Source organism: Salmo trutta, chromosome 12 (genome assembly GCF_901001165.1).
Source record: "Salmo trutta chromosome 12, fSalTru1.1, whole genome shotgun sequence".
Taxonomy (NCBI): domain Eukaryota; kingdom Metazoa; phylum Chordata; class Actinopteri; order Salmoniformes; family Salmonidae; genus Salmo; species Salmo trutta.
The window spans coordinates 70,344,425-70,362,347 of record NC_042968.1 but is presented as its reverse complement, the minus strand read 5'-3'; the positions used below and the strand labels follow the sequence as shown (position 1 = coordinate 70,362,347).

Sequence of the window (17,923 nt, the reverse complement as noted above, 5' to 3'; positions counted from 1 at the left end):
AGTGTTTCAAACACAAACATCCGCTTATTTCTCGAAGAGAGCTGTCAGTGTCCAGACCATGTTTTCCTCTTACTCTCCGCAAAGGATACTTACTGTTGTTTTACCTCAGAAATTCACATACCGTTAAGCACAGTACCAGACATAAGTAAGAATGTCATCCCATGAAAAATATTGGCATAACCGTAAAACAGCATAACAACAAAGGCCTGTGAAAACAATGAAAAATATTTCCTTCGGCGAGAGGGGAGTGTTAAGTATTATCGCTGGTATTTCCAGAGGAACCTCTGTCTGTGGACTGCAGAGAAGAGTAGCTAGCACAAGCGGCCTACCACAGTCCCCTGCTAGCCAGATTCCTAAACACACTAAGTGGTAACAGGCATGAGGGCTACAAAAATAAACGCAGGACCTCACAGCCATTGTTCCCTTGCGTATGTGGCGCGCTGTTCATCCAGAATTCCACAATTAAAGAGGAATGTTGAATAATGTTTGTAGTGTGGCCCTCCACATACCACAATCAAACCAAAATAAGCAAGCACTTGGGGAGCTTCTCTTTATCAACTTAAGAATTCTCTCTCTCTCTTACTTAATTTCTCTCAATCTCTCTTATCCCCCCTTTCAACAGCCCATCTTTCATACGTCTGCTGGGATATTTGAATGGTAGGGACTGTAAGCGTGTGCCAATAGCTGATTTCTAAGAGAAGCCGTATTGGCTGATTGTTGATGAATGACTTTGTAATGATGACTGAAACGGAGGGGAGAGAAGAGATGGCAAACCCACCTGCTTTTGCTTTCTGATGTCGCCTCACACAAAGTTGTTTAGCAGCCGTTTTAAATACAGAGAGAGTGCCAGCGAGACAGTGCTTCCAGGCCTGAGCAATGAGAATGATAGAAAACAGCCTAGTGCCTTGATTCTGGCTACATCAGAAAGACACAAATAATCCCCACAATAACCCTATTTGGAGCTTTTTTCAACCCCCTCTCTTTAGCATGACGGTGTCCAAAAACATTTACGAGCATCTGACATTGGTCGATTTTTTTTCCAGGCAGCGAGAGAACTTCAAGACCACAAGGACCCCCTACAACTGCCACAAAATGTCTCTGGCCTCTGTGCTTGAGTGTCACGCCTGCCAAGAAAAATCCAATCCTTTACTACTGGAGCCCCTCAAGGTCCATGACAAAAAGCAGTTCCAGAGAGAACCAGAGACTGTTTTTCTCAATGCTGCTCAATCATCCTCTGTGGTACAGAGTAGGAATCCTGCAGATACTGGCAGGTACTAGATCAGTGGAGGCCTCCGCATCTCCTCCCAGTAACCCTATCAAACTGTTCATCACCACAAGCCTGCAGTAATCAAACTTCAAAATGATTTTCTGAGGTAAAAAAAAAAATCCTATGATTTTTCTGTAACATTCTTGCAGAGGCTTAAAGAGAAGAGCAGTAACGGTGCAGAGAAGTGTTTCCCCCCTTCCAAGGGAGATGTACTTCCCCTGCAAAAATGTCTCTTGGGTGTTTCCTGGATAGAGTAGTACTACGTTGAAATGAGTCCCTAGTGCTGCTAGCAAAGTGATGCTGGTCACTCTCCTCTGACCTCTAATTACCCCTTCTGGTCTTTCTAGAGTGTAATTGTTTCCAATCTCACTTGTTTCCAATCAATCTAGCTTAATTAGGGCAGCAGAGGATAGACGGAGAGGAGCGAGGGAGAGAAAAGAAGTTGAAAAATGAAGAGAGAAAAAAATCCATCTGGGCACTCCCAGGGTCACTACAGTGTGTTTCGTTGGTTTGGCCCCCCAAGTGTAGGATGCAGATTGAGTCTGTCTTAAAGCCAGATTGGACTAGCGGCCCCAGAGGACACCCTGCTGGGCCACACATACCGCCGGGGGTAGAGTTACACTCTGCTCACAGAGGGCCAGCCAGGAGACAGTGGAACTGACAGACTGTGTATCAAAACCTCACATCAGTGTCCTGACTGACTGTGTAATGAGAAGATGTGTGCAGTTATGCGAGTCACTCCAGACAGTGTGTATGTATGACAACATCAAGGACAATGGATCATAGCAGTGAAAACTAACAGTGTTGGTGAGGGTAGCATGCACAGAATGCCATGTCAGGTACATATATATATAGTACTTGATAGTACTTACGATTGAACAATTTTCAGACACAAAATTGTTGACTAGACCCTGAAAAATGTACAGTACATACAAATCTCCTTTTGACATCATTTCATGGTTTGTGAGAAACCTTGACTCCAACTTTGGAGCCAGGCTATATCTTTGTTTAGGACTCATCAAGCAGCGACAAAGAGAAAGACAAAGACAGAGAGCTGACCTGTGTGGAGAGGAGCGGTTGAAGCAGGTCTTGGTCACATCCGTCACATTGGGGTTACAGCAGTCTCCGTTGTCGTAGAAGAAGTTGTCCCAATTACACTCGGGGTCGCACACCCCGTTGCCCTGCTTGGACTGAGGGCAGTGGCTGCGATGCCTGATACAGTCGCCCGCGTCTAAACCCGTCAGCGTGTGGTTGCACTCTGGGTCGCACGCCTCGTCTCCCACTTTGCTGATGTCACAGTTGGCCAGGACCAGACGGTGGCGCAGCGAGGAGTTGGTGACGTTGTGGACGCTCAGCTCCCAGGTGATGTTGTAGACGGCAAAGGCGTTGTTGAGTTGCTGGTGCTGCAGGTGGATCTGACGAGGCGTGACAGTGGGCTGGCGCCGAGCATCGTCCCACACGTTGACCACGCGGTAACGCACCGTCTTGGACTTCCGGAAGGTCCAGGTGCGGTTGTAGTTGGTCACCACTTCCACGTTGTCGCAGACAGTTTGACCACAGGGCGGGGGTTCCAGTGTGGTGTCCAGGGACCCTCCAGTTCCACCTTCTCCTACCCCTACTCCAGCCTGACCCACCCTGCTGCTACCCTCCTCTGGCTGGGGGAAGCTCCCATCCTTTACCGTCAGCCACTTCCGGGCAGGGTGTTCAAAGGTCTCCCTGATCACCAGCTGAGGTGCATCTTGAGGATTTTCGTGACCCTGCATGTCCCTGATTATCTGCCTCTGTCCCCGGGCCTCCCTCCACAGACTTACCCTCTCCACAGTCCCCCGGTAGTTATGGTTCAGAGCGTTCCCGCCCACCATCAGCACCTTGCACTTCTTGGTCAGATGGCTGAAGACGTTGCCCGACTGTTCACGGCTGACGCCCACCTGGGCGCCGTTGACGTAGAGCTTCATGTAGAGGCCATCGTAGGTGACTGCCAGGTGGGCCCAGGTGTTGGGCAGGTAGCGGGCGTTGGAGTGGACGGAGGTGACCTTGTGGGCACGGTCCGTCTTTAGGGAGAAGAAGAAGCGTGGGTCACGGTTGCCCTGCTCGCTGACCGCCCGGATGCCCAGCAGCCAACCCCGGTCGCTGGAGGCGTAGAAACATTTATCGTACAGACCTGGGAGAGAGCAGAGAGAGCGGGACAGTCAGTTAACATCAGATAGAGAGACAGAGAGATATGGTAAGACAAATAGAGAGACAGAGAGAAAAAGAGACAAAGAAGCTTTGACTTTCAGAAAGGTCCTTACTACATCACCTTAAATTAATTTAAAGAGAACAACACTCAATCAAGATAGAAAGAGAGCGAGAAAGAGTGAGGGTGTTAGATAACTCACTGATCACCTCTAGTACAGCAGAGAGAGAGCAGAGCTCAACACTACAGCAGTCAGTGGTGGAGTGGTGAGTAAAAGTAAAGATACCTTAATAGAAAATGACTCAAGCAAAAGTGAAAGTCACCCAGAAAAATACTACTAGAGTAAAAAGCTAAAAGTATCTGTTTTTAAATGTACTTCAGTGTAGTGGTGGAAAAAGTACTCAGTTGTCATACTTGAGTAAAAGCACAACGTAAAAGTAAATGCCATACGTCAAATTTCTTATATTAAGCAAACCAGAAGGCACGATTTTCTTGTTTTTATTTTATTTACAGACAGACAGGGGCAAACTCGTACGCTCAGACATAATTTACAAACTCAGTATTTGTGTTTAGTGAGTCCGCAGGTTAGAGTCAGTAGGGATGACAACTTGTTATATTGATAGTTGTGTGAATTGGACCATATTGCTGTCCTGCCTGAACATTTGAAATGTAATGAGAGGAGGGAAAATGTAGAGTAAAAAGTACATATTTTTATAAGGAATGCAGTGGAGTAAAAATAAAAGTTGTAAAATATTGAAATAGTAAAGTATAGATGTCACGTCCTGACCAGTAAAGGGGTTATTTGTCATTGTAGTTTGGTCAGGGCGTGGCAGGGGGTGTTTGTTTTGTGTGTTTCGGTGTTTTTTGGTTTAGGTTCTATGTTTTCTATTTCTATGTTTAAATCTAGTTTTCTATTTCTATGTTGGGGTTTTGGTAGGACCTCCAATTAGAAACAGCTGGTTGTCATTGCCTCTAATTGGAGGCCATATTTAGTTGGGGTTTGTTTCTCTTGTGTTTTGTGGGTGGTTATTTTCCTGTATAGCCTGTGTTGCCTTACGGAACTGTTTTCGTCGTTTGTTTATTTCGTTTAAGTGTTCACGTTACTTCTAATAAAGAAGACGAGCACTTTACCTGCTGCGCCTTGGTCCTATCCTTACGACGCCCATGACAGAACCACCCACCAAACAAAGTCCAAGCAGCGGGGATTGGAGCACCGAGGAGAAGGATGGACGTGGGAGGCAGAACGACGTTTCTGGGAGAGGAAATTAAGGGAGCTACATGAGGCCGAGAGGCATCCCCCCCCCAAAAAAATGGGGGGTCACACGGGGAGTTCGGCAGAGTCAGGATGGAGACCTGAGCCAACTCCCCGTGCTTATTATGGGGAGCGATGGATCAAGCAAGCACCTTGTTATGCGGAGATACGCACTGTGTCGCCCATATGCATGCACAGTCCGGTGCGGTCAATAAGGGCTCCGCAGAGTTGCCGGGTGAGAGATGGCCGGCAGCCAGGGAGAAGTGTGCCGGCGCAGCGCATCTGGATGCATCTGGATGCACCAGTGCATCTCCTCGGTCCAGTTTACCCTGTTCCTGCTCCCCACATTATCCCTGAGGTGCATGTTTCTAGTCTGGTGCCTCCAAAGCCAGCCCCACGCACCAGGCCTCCAGTGCGCCTGCCCAGTCCAGTATGTCCTGTTCCTGCTCCCCGCACTCGCCCTGAGGTGCGTGTTACTAGTCTGGTGCCTCCAAAGCCAGCCCCACGCACCAGGCCTCCAGTGCGCCTGCCCAGTCCAGTACGTCCTGTTCCTGCTCCCCGCACTCGCCCTCCGTGCGCCTCCATAACCCGGTACAGCCAGTGCCTGCTGTGAGCACTCGGCCATTAGTACGTCCTGTTCCTGCTCCCCGCACTCACCCTCCAGTGCGCCTCCATAACCCGGTACAGCCAGTACCTGCTGTGAGTACTCGGCCTCCAGCAACGCTCCCCAACCCTGAGCCTCCAGCGACGCTCCCCAGCCCTGAGCCTCCAGCGACGCTCCCCAGCCCTGAGCCTCCAGCGACGCTCCCCAGCCCTGAGCCTCCAGCGACGCTCCCCAGCCCTGAGCCTCCAGCGACGCTCCCCAGCCCTGAGCCTCCAGCGACACTCCCCAGCCCGGAGCCTCCAGCGACGCTCCCCCCCCAGCTCGGAGCCTCTAGCGACGCTCCCCAGCCCGGAGCCTCTAGCGACGCTCCCCAGCCCGGAGCCTCCAGCGACCCTCCTCAGCTCGGAGTCTCCAGCCACGCTCCTCAGCCTAGAGTCTTCTGAACGGGAGCTACGCCCAGAGCCACCTGCGTAGTGGGAGGATTGGGAGGGGGGGGGGGTTTCGGTGGTTTTTGGTTTAGGTTCTATGTTTTCTATTTCTATGTTTAAATCGAGTTTTCTATTTCTATGTTGGGGTTTTGGTAGGACCTCCAATTAGAGGCAGCTGGTTGTCGTTACTTCTAATTGGAGGCCATATTTAGTTGGGGTTTGTTTCTCTTGTGTTTTGTGGGTGGTTATTTTCCTGTATAGCCTGTGTTGCCTTACGGAACTCTTTTCGTCATTTGTTTATTTTGTTTAAGTGTTCAAGTTACTTCTAATAAAGAAGATGAGCACTTTACCCACTGCGCCTTGGTCCTATCCTTACGACACCCATGACAACACATACCCCAAAAAATGACTTAAGTATTACTTCAAAGTGTTTTTCGTTAGTTACTTTACACCACTATCATTTGTATTCTTAGTTATTAACATTTCAAGTTGTCTCAGGGGCCTCACGGCCCCAGAGCTAGTTTTTCAGGCTGTCTCCTGAACAACATCAACCTAGGAGGTCTGCTTCGAGTCACCCATAGCCAATTCTTAATGTGAATTTTGAACTGTAAAATGAATACGCTGGACTGTCTTATAATTCATCCAACAAAATGTCAAATGCATCTGTGTGTCATGTAATCACATTCTCTCATTCTTCAGATGTAGGCCAGACATTAACAATATGGTACAGATTATGTAGTAGATGTACTGACACGATACATTTGAAGATAGCGTTGAAATAATGTCCTGGAAATTGGGTTAAGGTGCATGCAGTATTTAGCTTGGGGAGACCCATAGAAACTCTTACAAGAAAGATTTTATGAGCATTGAGGCCATTTCAACATTTCGGGGGAGCCAGAAAAGGTTGTTTTCTGCAAAAGCCTTGTTATGCTAGACGCACCAAAACAACTTTGCAGTTTCACATGTAAGAAAACTCCAACTGTGAAAATATCACTTTCACATGTGGAATTGCAGATTCAAATGTGGGGTTGAAATAATGTATTCTCCTCACATGTGATAAGATGGAACAGTGGACAGAATACATTTTTGGGGGGCAGGTTAATGGATCACATTCAAATGGCGACATAGTTCTGCTGTATGAAGGTCACTGCCTGTTAAAGGGACAATCCTTAGTTGCTACATTCATTTTTGGACTTATAAATTAATGATATGTACCTACTGATTCTTGAAGAATATATTGTATAAATGCGTCATGAGCTTAGTTTAACTGTTGTACCCCATCAGAACCCCAAATTCAAACTTGTTTTACTCCAATGTTTGTAAACAAATTGTAAATGTAAGCAACTACTGTATAGCCTAAAAAAATGTAAACCTAGAATTTTGATGTCATGGATGTCGGTCCTTGCATCTATAGCGTAGTCTATGGATTTGAGAATGATTGAATTTCTCCAGACCCATCCCTCAGCTTTTTACTTAAACTGTGGCGGGGAGTAAAATTTGTTCATGTTTAAATGAAGGATTGCCACTTTAAGCACCTTTAATAGAGTAATAGTGTTATTATATGGTACAATCCTCTAGTGAGTGAGTTATTTTTGTGCCCTTAATATCAAGCAAACTTCTGAAGTCGAGAACAAAGTTCTTAGTATTGTAAACAAAAAGAATGATATTGAAAGCAAAACATAAACCCAAAAGTAAAAAATAGCCAAACAAAATATAGCAAGGAAATAACTTCCAAATGTGAGAACAAATGAATTATAAATGGTTAAGAAAAATATATAATCTGAAAATGTTTTTATAATAATGCGATTTTCCCTGTCTTTCGTTATCTAACCCTATGTTACCCCTTTTTGTTGCCTTTTTTCCAGTTGCAAAATTTGGTATGTTAATTCCAGCAACATTACCACCCTACGTCCCACTGCTGGTTTGTCTCTGAAGCTAAGCAGGGTTGGTCCTGGTCTATCCCTGCATGGGAGACCAGATGTACCTGGAAGTGGTGAAAAAAATCTATGAATGTGAAATTTAATGTGTCCGAAAACCCCATCTGACTCATGTGAACATTAAAAATCCCATCAGATTAAAAAAAATATATTATTATTTATTTTTTTAAATGTACCCCTTTTCGTGATATTCATTTAGTCGTTACAGTCTTGTCCCATCGCTGCAACTCCCGAACGGACTCGGGAGAGGCGAAGGTCGAGAGCCATGCGTCCTTCCGAAACACAACCCTGCCAAGCCGCACTGCTTCTTAACACACTGCTTGCATAACCCGGAAGACAGCCGCACCAATGTGTCGGAGGAAACACAATACAACTGGCGACAGGGTCAGCCTGCCACAGGAGTCGCTAGAGTGCGATGAGACAAGGACATCCCAGCCGGCCAAACCCTCCCTAACCAGGATGACGCTGGGCCAATTGTGCGTTGCCTCATGGGTCTCCAGTTCGTGGCCAGCTGCGACACAAACCCGGATCTGTAGTGACGCCTCAAGCACTGCGATGCAGTGCCCTAGACCGCTGCGCCACTCAGGAGGCCCCATCAGAATTGTTCACGTAATTTGTTCACACGTGTCCGAAAACACATTATTTTTTTCACATGGGTGTGTGTACGTGTGCGTACAGTACGTGTGTGAACACAATGTGTGTGTGCCTATGCACATTCACCAGAGAACTCTGATATGCCTAACACCTAGCTGAGCTCCTCAAGCATGAGGAAGTACAGTACATGTGCTCACAAATAATTTTGGTGGAGAAGCGGGATCCACCCCTGGCAGGGGCATATGTTTCTCACATGTACAAACACGGGTGGAAGCAGTACTCCGAATCCTGCGAGGGGCCCTGTGGAAGTCAGTGCCGACACATTTTTTTTCATGAGTATGCCTTATTTTTATGACAGCATCTTGGATGACTCTCATTCATATTCCATTTGCCCAGTTCTCTATATATTTCTCTATTGCTTCTCCTTCCTTTTGGAAGAAATTAAGTCAACTACTCACCACATTTTATATACTGCAGTGCTAGCTAGCTGTAGCTTATGCTTTCAGTACTAGATGAATTCTCTGATCCTTTGATTGGGTGGACAACATGTCAGTTCATGCTGCAAGAGCTCTGATAGGCTGGAGGACGTCCTCCAGAAGTTGTCATAATTACTGTGTAAGTCTATGGAAGGGGGTGAGAACCATGAGCCTCCTAGGTTTTGTATTGAAGTCATTGTACCCAGAGGAGGACGGAAGCTAGCTGTCCTCCGGCCACCCCAGGGTGCTACCCTACAGTGTGCTGTTAAGGCTACTGTAGACCTTATTTGCAAAATAGTGTTTTAATCAATTATTTGATTGTGTGATTATATTTAGTGTAGTTTAACTAAAAATGATAACTTTTTTAATGTTTTACAATTTACATTTTTATGAAATTCACTGAGGAGGATGGTCCTCCCCTTCCTCCTCTGAGGAGCCTCCACTGCCATCCACATAATGAAGTAAAGCGATCTGAGCCGATTTCAGGTCTTTTTAAACCAATGTGAACCAAGTAGGAGTGTCTAATGCAAACCAATACAATCCAATGCAACCCAATGCAATCCACAGTATTCAACCGGCAATGGGTTATATGGGTTACCTTCAGACGAGTCCCGTGGCACTAGTGGGAGTCATAGAGCAAAACGGAGAACACCATCGTGTTCGTGAGAGTCTTCCCTTTCCATAGACTGGTCATGCATGCCAAACCGTTTGGAAGTTACAGACATTTTCGCGAGAAGAACAATTTTGGGGATGTCTTATGGTCTGACAAACACTGCTGTGGCTCGGCCACCTTCCACCAGAAGGCCAACATAGGCGGATGCGGTGGATTGAGACGCAGCCCATGCAAAAAGTGTATCTGATATCTCTAGCTTAAACTGGCAGATTTTGATAGGGATTTTTTTATGATCTTACTTAGATTGACGCACCAGTGCTTCAATAGACTCTTAAGGATTTTTCACGTTTTTCATCAGCTGTACATACATACAGTAAGAGTCAGGGGGATATTCTAATCGCAAAGCCATTCAAATAGCATGGTGGGGTTCAACGTCAAGGTCAGCCGTATTGAGTGTGACGTCCTTACTATTTCCACTACAGTGGAAGGAAAAAAAACCTCCATCTGTCAGCTAGCGCACTCAAGGCTAAAAGGTGTTCTGAAATGTGTGTAAGGCTCCTAGTGTAAACAGCTGTCATAATTCTGCCAACCTCAATTCATCTAATATAGTACACTTTTCCAGACCCAACCTGCTCTGTGGTTGGATAGGGCACACAACCACACACACACACACACACTGACGCTACGGCTAAAAGCCATTCGTGTCAGGTTCAAAGTCAACCTTGCTTGAACTTGCGATTTGTCTTCCCCCAAAGCAAACACACTCAGATACAGAAAAAAGAGAGAGAAAACGTCAGAGAAATCTGATGAAAAGCAGGGAGAAAGGGAACAATGGCCTTTGCGTGTGCTTTTGAAATGTTTGGGCTCTGAAAGTCGGGGAAAGGGACATTGTGTACGGACACAGTGAAGTGAGCGTCACACTGGGTATTTGACATGTTGGAAATTTCCACTGATACTTTAGACTCTAAACACAATAGACATCCCACAGGTGAAAACCCTTAAACCACCAGAAAAATTACAGTCAATTACAAGTCAATTACAATTTGCTCTATAACTAACTTGAGACATCTTTCAACAATGTAATTAACTTGAAACCTTTTCATTACGTTTAATGATTAAAAAGAGAATGCAAATGATCTCTTATGTGCCAAAACTATACAGTAACAGACAGCTTGGGGAAAATACCATGGTAATTTCACAGCATTTTCCAGCCTTAGATTACCTCAACAGAAACCCTAAACCTCATCCTTAAGTTTCCTACTACAGTCTGAAATCAAGAGATGAGCGACTACATGTAGCCCTTTGCTGTATGTCCTGTGGCTTTCCTCTAACGTATTATAAAACTATAAATCTAGAGTGAGTATTAAAGTTTAATACTCAACTATCTCATTAACCAAAGTGTTTTTATGTAATCTTAGATGGTATATGTCATTAGTTATATATGATCTAACATCTAAAAGCTGCATAGCACTTAAGTGCCTCTCTGCTTTGTTATCAAATGATGCATCTGCCAACATGGGTATTTATTGTTTACAGCTGGTCATGGAAGAGAAACTCTGATCCAATGTCTTGCTGTTTATTTCCCTTCCTCTGATGTGAGACAGGCCTCCATGACCTGGATAAAAGGGCAGAAAGGTCAGAAGTAAAGTTCATCTCACATTAGGACACGGAACATGACATGCTAATGTGAGACGTGAACTGCCATGAGGATGTAAAGTGCATGGTAGCATTCAGTCAAGTTGAACTGTAATTTAAGGGTCCCCTTCCTCATTAAAGGCCATCTTTGAGTAACTTTCAAAAGTGGGACGAATTGTTACAACATGTCAACATGTCACAATAGGGAGAAGACAACGTTACAGATTCTTTGACTGGAGGGTTAGCCCAAAGAGGCTACACTAAAGCAACAGCACTCATCCTCCTTTGTAAAATGAAAGGCTGCTCAGTGACAGGTGTTGGTGGCGTTTGCGTGTATTTGAACGAGTGCCCAAATCAAATCGGCCAGCCAGTGGAGTTGTAACACTGAGCTATTACATTATTGCTACCCTGAGTAAAAAGAATGCTTCCTTTTTTTCCCTTTTTTGATGGTCCTTTCTACTTCCTGTGTGCGCATGCTCATTTTGTCAACGCTGTTCAAGGTCCTGAATCGTGTTGCTCTGCTGGAGTCATTCTCCTGCAGTTCCATCGACCAAATCTGCATTACAAATGACTGTGTGTGTGTGTGTGTGTGTGTGTGTGTGTGTGTGTGTGTGTGTGTGTGTGTGTGTGTGTGAGATACAGGTCAGTTTTACATCCCCAGCATTCCTGTTTGATACCAGTAAGCAGACTGCAGTGGGTACATCTCCTCATGTCAGTAGGCAGTGAGTTCTTCTGGCAAGTGCCCATCCCATAAATGCCTCTCTGTGTCTCAGAGCCAATGTTACATACTAGCTACCACAAACAAACAGGCATTACTAAATGCATTGCATTCTGTAAACACGTCAGCAATGGTGGGCCATACACATGCCAGCAATGCAACATACGTACATGGTGGGCCCTGAGTCTTGGAACTCTTGCTTGCTGTGTAAGTGGTTTGGACTAGGACCTGAGTATTCCACTAGCCCTTGTTTTAGGCCATAGAGTCAATAAATCAAATCAAATGAAATGAAATTGTATTTGTCACATGTGCCAAATACAACAGGTGTAGACCTTACCATGAAATGCATACTTACAAGCCCTTAACAAACAATGTAGAGTTTTTTTTAAGTAAGTAAGACCAGAAAGGAACCACAGATGTATGTTTATCAAACAGGAGTTATCTCTGGTCCTCAAGCCGTCACTTTGTTGGCACTCAGAGGTCTCACTGTGTGTGTTTTACTGTAAACAATAAGTAAATACCCCAGTACTGTACTGTACTGTACTACTCATCTCCCCTCACTTATGAAACGGCGAGATGACAAGCTCAATAAAAAAACAACAGCAGTGTCGTGATAAAAAGCGGGGCAAAAACAACAACAAGGCTGAAACAGCTGTAGAAAACAAGCCAGGCCTGGGTCAAAACAACAGGATGGGACTGCTTTAGGCCTGGGATTGTTGGGAGGTCTCAATTGGATTTAAAAGATTAGGCATCACAACATTTGCTCGATAGGGCATTTCTTATTTTCCTTCAAAAGCACATTTTTCCAACCACACTGATCTTAATGCCACGAGAGCAAACAATAAAACTGAATGTATAAGATAGGCTAAGATGGGTAATACATGTGACATCCCCTGAGCAGACTGCATGTCCTGGTTGGGCTAAGACATTTATCTGAGTCACAGAGCTCTCAATAGATTCCCTGAAGAGTTGAAATGCCTAAAGTGAATTTAATAAGGGTCTGGCTTAAGCAGCCCCCACCACCAGGCCAAACCTAGCACACACATACTGTATACACACACACACACACACACACACACACAATAAACGTGCACATATGCATGTACGCCCACACACACACACACACACACACACACACACACACACACACACACACACACACACACAATAAACGTGCACATATGCATGTACGCCCACACACACACACACACACACACACACACACACACACACACACACACACACACACACACATGGACCAGGAATATTAGTATTTTATTAGGACCCCCATTAGGTGTTACCAAGGCAGCAGCTACTCTTCCTGGGGCTCAAACAGAGATAAAACATTACATCAAACAAAACATTGTGCATTATACACATTTACATTGCTCCATTATTACATTACAATACTATATCACATTGCTAAGAATAGTGTGTGAGTGTGTATTTTAGAGTGTGTGAGGTGTTCTTTTATCTATTTTTTTAAATCAGATTTTTCTGCTAGCTTGAGTTACCTGAGGTGGAAGAGAGTTTCACGTAGTCATGGCTCTATAAAGTACCATGCGTTTCCTAGCCTCTGTTCTGGACTTGGGGGCTGTGAAGAGACCTCTGGTATCTTGTTTGGTATGTATGAGTGCTTGAGCTGTGTGTTAACCGAATAAAAAGACAGTTTGATACTTTAAATACGTCAATACCTCTCACAAAGAGCAGTAGTGATGCAGTCAATCTCTCCTCTACTTTGAGCCAGATAAGATTGATTTGCATGTTGTTGATATTAACTGTCCTTGTAGACCTACATTTAAGTGCTGCTCTGTTCTGGGCCAACTGTAATTTCTCTGTGTGTGTGTAAAACCTTTTGGAGATCCCTTCTCAATGGTAAGTGCCTCACAAGGGGTCGCAGACAGTAGTATGCATCTGCACACATGCAATCAGTTGTGTTTGCAACGCTCCCTGTTGGCAGCCAATGGGATCGAATCTCATACAAATATACATCAGAAGCAGTGGCACAGACACTGAAATCTATAAACATTATATACATTGGAAGAAAATGTCGTCTAAGACTTGGCATTGTGGATTTCAGAATGACATGACTGTAACCAGTACGGTGTCTGCTATAGTCTGTTCGGTAATAGCTCACAACATTCACAGGCTAAATTGTGCGTGGATGAAGCAGGTCACTGTCTCCCTCCCATCCCTTTACAAAGCTAAAACCAGTCTTTAGACTGTTCTGCTAAAACCACCCAATCCAACAGTCGGTTTCATTTTTTATTAATGTAAGAGTCAACTAATGTTATGCGCAAATGTCGAGGTTTGAGGAATCCCAGACGCAGCTTAATAGCGCGTCCCTCCGCGCAATGGGGAAAACCCTGGAACTCTATTCCTGTCTCGTAACCTCAGCAGCCAATCCAGAAGTGTCGATTTGGGAGGCACTTTGGATTGCGGCACGGACGGTGCCCTAGACACATCAGAATAAAAATGGATCTCTCTAGCTCTCTCCTTTTGCCTGCTGTGACGTGCCCACAGATTCAAAGTTTTGAGCATTACATCATAGTTTAAAATAGCCAGACGTCTCATAAAAAATACAATTTCTACGCACGATGACATCACCTGTCAATCAAGTGATGCGGAATAAATGGAAATATCAAACAACCTTGAAATAAGCTAAAATGGTGATAGACCACCCAATATTTGAGTAATTTTGCTCATGAGAGTTTAAATGAGGAACATTTCGAAAAACATACCAGGTTATTTATATTTATATAAAATGCATTCATTAAGACCGAAAATATTAGCTGAATGATCATACCCAAGTAGGCTAATGCGTGCGTCTACACAAAATCTCTCAAAGGCTATTGCACTTTTCAAGGTATTACATCACATTACATTGGCGTGGGTCAGTTGTGAGATGAACTCACTCTCAACTCAGTTACGACTGCATGATGTTTTACTGTGACAACCGTGCATGATTTGAGCTAAAACAACATGCATGATAAAATAATAGCCTACACAGCTAAATATGGGTCATGCCATTCAATTGGTTTATTAACATATATTAGCCTACTTTACTGCTTAATGTGTACGAGGTAATAACATATATATATTTCACACTTAACTTTGAAATATGCTGTTGAATTTTAGGGCGCATAGACTAGTAAAATCATTCTGATCATTCATTAATTTGTGAACTGAGACAGTTGTTTAGGCTACCTGCAATCACCGTAGGAGATCGTTGACCTCCCTCTGGTTTGATCCACATCTCCAGAGTAAAATTCCCTCTCGGTATCTCCACGCCCGGTTTAAGCCGAAGTTGGTCTCCCCTGCCGGTAAAATAAACAGCTTTCACCCGACTTGGAGAGTTCTCCTCCGCCTGAGAGGAGCGCCGACGCTGGCGAGGCACCCGTCGTTCCATGCCGGGCAAGGAGCGTTTGCCCCGCGGCAGACGTGTGGCACAAGCCCCTGGGAAGGTGGCTCTCGCCTCCCTGATACGCACCAAGTCCCTTTTGGATCTCCCCTTTCTCCGGACAGTCCCGCACTCTGATCCAAAACATAAGATGAGTATCACCAGGCAAGGCAGCAAGGGAAAAGTCAAAAGTTTCATTTTCAGGAGAAGGGGTGATAAAAATATATAAAGAGCAATGAATAGATATAAATTCGACAAGTATAAAATTCGTAGGTCCACAATGCTCCTCTATAAAAATCTTCCCGAGTTTCTCTTTCTGTTTTTTTTTCTTTACAGCTGCTTGTCAAACCGTAGAATCAGACTAAATAAACCCATGAAGCGATACTGTAATATCCCCCTTATTGGCTAATGTTAAGCCACGACCCCCTTTCCTTGCCCGCGTTTAAGCAAAAGTAAGACTCTTCTGGAGAGATTCAAGGGACACAGGAATATTTGATTCATGCAGGTGTTCTACTGTGCCTTTTCAATGGGTCTCATTAAGCCAAAGGGATGACTAATAAGTAATCAATCAGAGGGGATCCGGTTGATTATGCCCCCCATCACTCCTTGGATTGTATGAGTTAGCCTAGTCGCAGAAACCCACAGTTGTCCGCCAAACGCTTGTTACACCTTTTTGTTTCCTTATCCCACCAGTAAAGTAAAACAGTATGCAAAATGCCACATATTACATTCTAAATAAAAGTCATAATAAACCGACCTGTCATTATTTTATTAATGAAAAAATAAACATTCCTTGACTTGTTTTTTGATATTCAAAAGTTGAAATGCACAAAATTATCTTGTAAGGCGAGAGAGAACTGCAAAAGTAAGAAGCATCGCGATCCTCATTCATTTGCCTGAAGCAGAGAGACACTTGGAGAGAGAAACAGCACTGGGCGTCCGCTTTAAAGCAATTTCTCAAGTCTTTTTAAGAGCGTGGAAATCATGTTTCGAACGTTCCGGGCTTTTTTTTTTGCCGAAATGGGAAGTCAGACCGGTACTCAGTGGCGGCAATTCCATTTCTCCGTGGGACACAGTGATGGGACGCTGTTTACGGAGTTTGGAAAGCGTATGTGTATCCCTCTAGCGGCTACAATTGTCTACAATTTTACCTGATTCTGAGACAAAACAGACGTAGACTGGAAAGTGACAGGCCATCCAGCAGTTCCCTTGTTGCGGTTGGATCACATTCCGATACGATTTCCTATTTAAAATACATGAACCCAATGTTGATTGTCATGTCTTATTAGCTATTAAATGGTCAGCAGTAATCAATACAATTGTGTAACTAACCAGGATTGGAAAATATAGAGTAGGTTAGGCCAGGGGGCTGAAGTCAGATTTGGCAATACACAGCAAAGGCATAAAAAAAATCTAACACCCAGTATGCCATTTGAATATCCCACTTGTAGCCTACAGTAACCTATGTCTGTGGTAAAATATTGTGCATCACTAAAACAAAGCTGTTGATGTTCAGCACTCCCACCAGCAAAACTGCATTGTAATGCGTCCCTAGTTGGAAATAGAAATTCTCATCACAAATTTTGACAGAAATGTAATGCTTTACAGCACCCTTTCATGGCTTTTCCCTGAGACAGTCAGGAATATTCCTGTTTCCCCTTTTGTCCCCCTGTGGGTTCTTTTGTATAAATGTATGCTTGGAGAACTGGACATTTCCACCTACCATAAAGTAAGAGGGAACAAACGTTACATATTTGCCTAGCCCAAGCCATATTGTGTTGTGACTTTGTTGTGGCAAGATGGCCACATATTTCCATTTGTGCCTTAGGAATGGGAAATAACATATGGTAACGGTAAGAGAGAGCACAACCCTAGGAGAAGGTTTCAAGTGGACCACAAAGTGTTAAGTTGAAACCTCAGCCAAAGAAAAGGGATAATGTTCTACTTTTCCAACCCCCATACAGTAGATACACTCATTCTTCTAAGGTCTGGCTGTCTAGTGACCTCTACTGACCTCATAAATACAGTCTTGTTCTGTGTTGGTCTGGGTCTTGGCCTGCAACACCCAGTCTATCTCTCGGTCAAGTCCCACAAGATTGGCACTTACATTGCACTGCAATTATACCGAGCACACCAACAGTTAGAGTAGTGATGTGTGCATACTACTTCCTCTTATGTCTGGGTCAGGAGATTCAAAACTCTGAGTGATCTTAATTCCTGTACTCAACTCTCCTCTCACCGGTACACTATGTACCAACTGGAGAAAACAGCTGCAGTGTGCATTAAGGTATGACAATTGCTCTCAATTTTACTATAACCTGCACGCTTCTAGTGCAGCGTCACTCACATTCAAATCAGCCAATTGTTTCTATGGCCTGGAGATTATACAGGGATGATAGCATCCCATTTTAACCCATGACCAGTGATGCTGCGTGTCATTGTGCCCACCATTTATTCTAAGTCTTCTGGTAAACTGAAATTAGCAACCCTGGCCTGCAATAACCCTCTTACATGAATGGCAGCTTAGGTCAACGCTGGGTCAGGGTTGGAAATAAGAGCAATGGGGGGGGGGGGGGGGGTGCTGTTCTGGATATTGCCACTACAATGGATATTCTGGATATTGCTCCTACAAAAAAACAGGAGATGCTTTCATGTATCCAGAGAGCATTATGTCAGAGTGATGAGCATCGTGCCATTTAAAGCAATTGTGTAATGCTGATTTTATATTGCGTAATCATTTTTGTATCTTGAAAAAGCATATTAGGAGATCATTTGCAATTTCTGTGTGCCTGCTTTGCCAGAATTCCAGATTATTCATGTCAG

The 17,923-nt window shown here is 44.3% G+C and overlaps 1 protein-coding gene across 3 annotated transcripts in view; it reads right to left on the bottom strand.

Moving 5' to 3' along the window:
- Positions 1-16,150, bottom strand: part of LOC115204089 (pappalysin-1-like) — a 118,988-nt gene extending 102,838 nt beyond the window's left edge. For 2 of the 3 annotated variants that reach the window (XM_029769394.1, XM_029769395.1), the window contains exons 1-2: positions 14,908-15,848; positions 2,327-3,428 (exon numbers count right to left, since the gene is read on the bottom strand). In XM_029769394.1, the coding sequence (XP_029625254.1) occupies positions 2,327-3,428; positions 14,908-15,298 (1,493 nt within the window). In that variant the 5' untranslated portion in view covers positions 15,299-15,848. The other variant, XM_029769396.1, reaches the window with a different exon arrangement.
- Between the last annotated feature and the right edge of the window lie 1,773 nt (positions 16,151-17,923).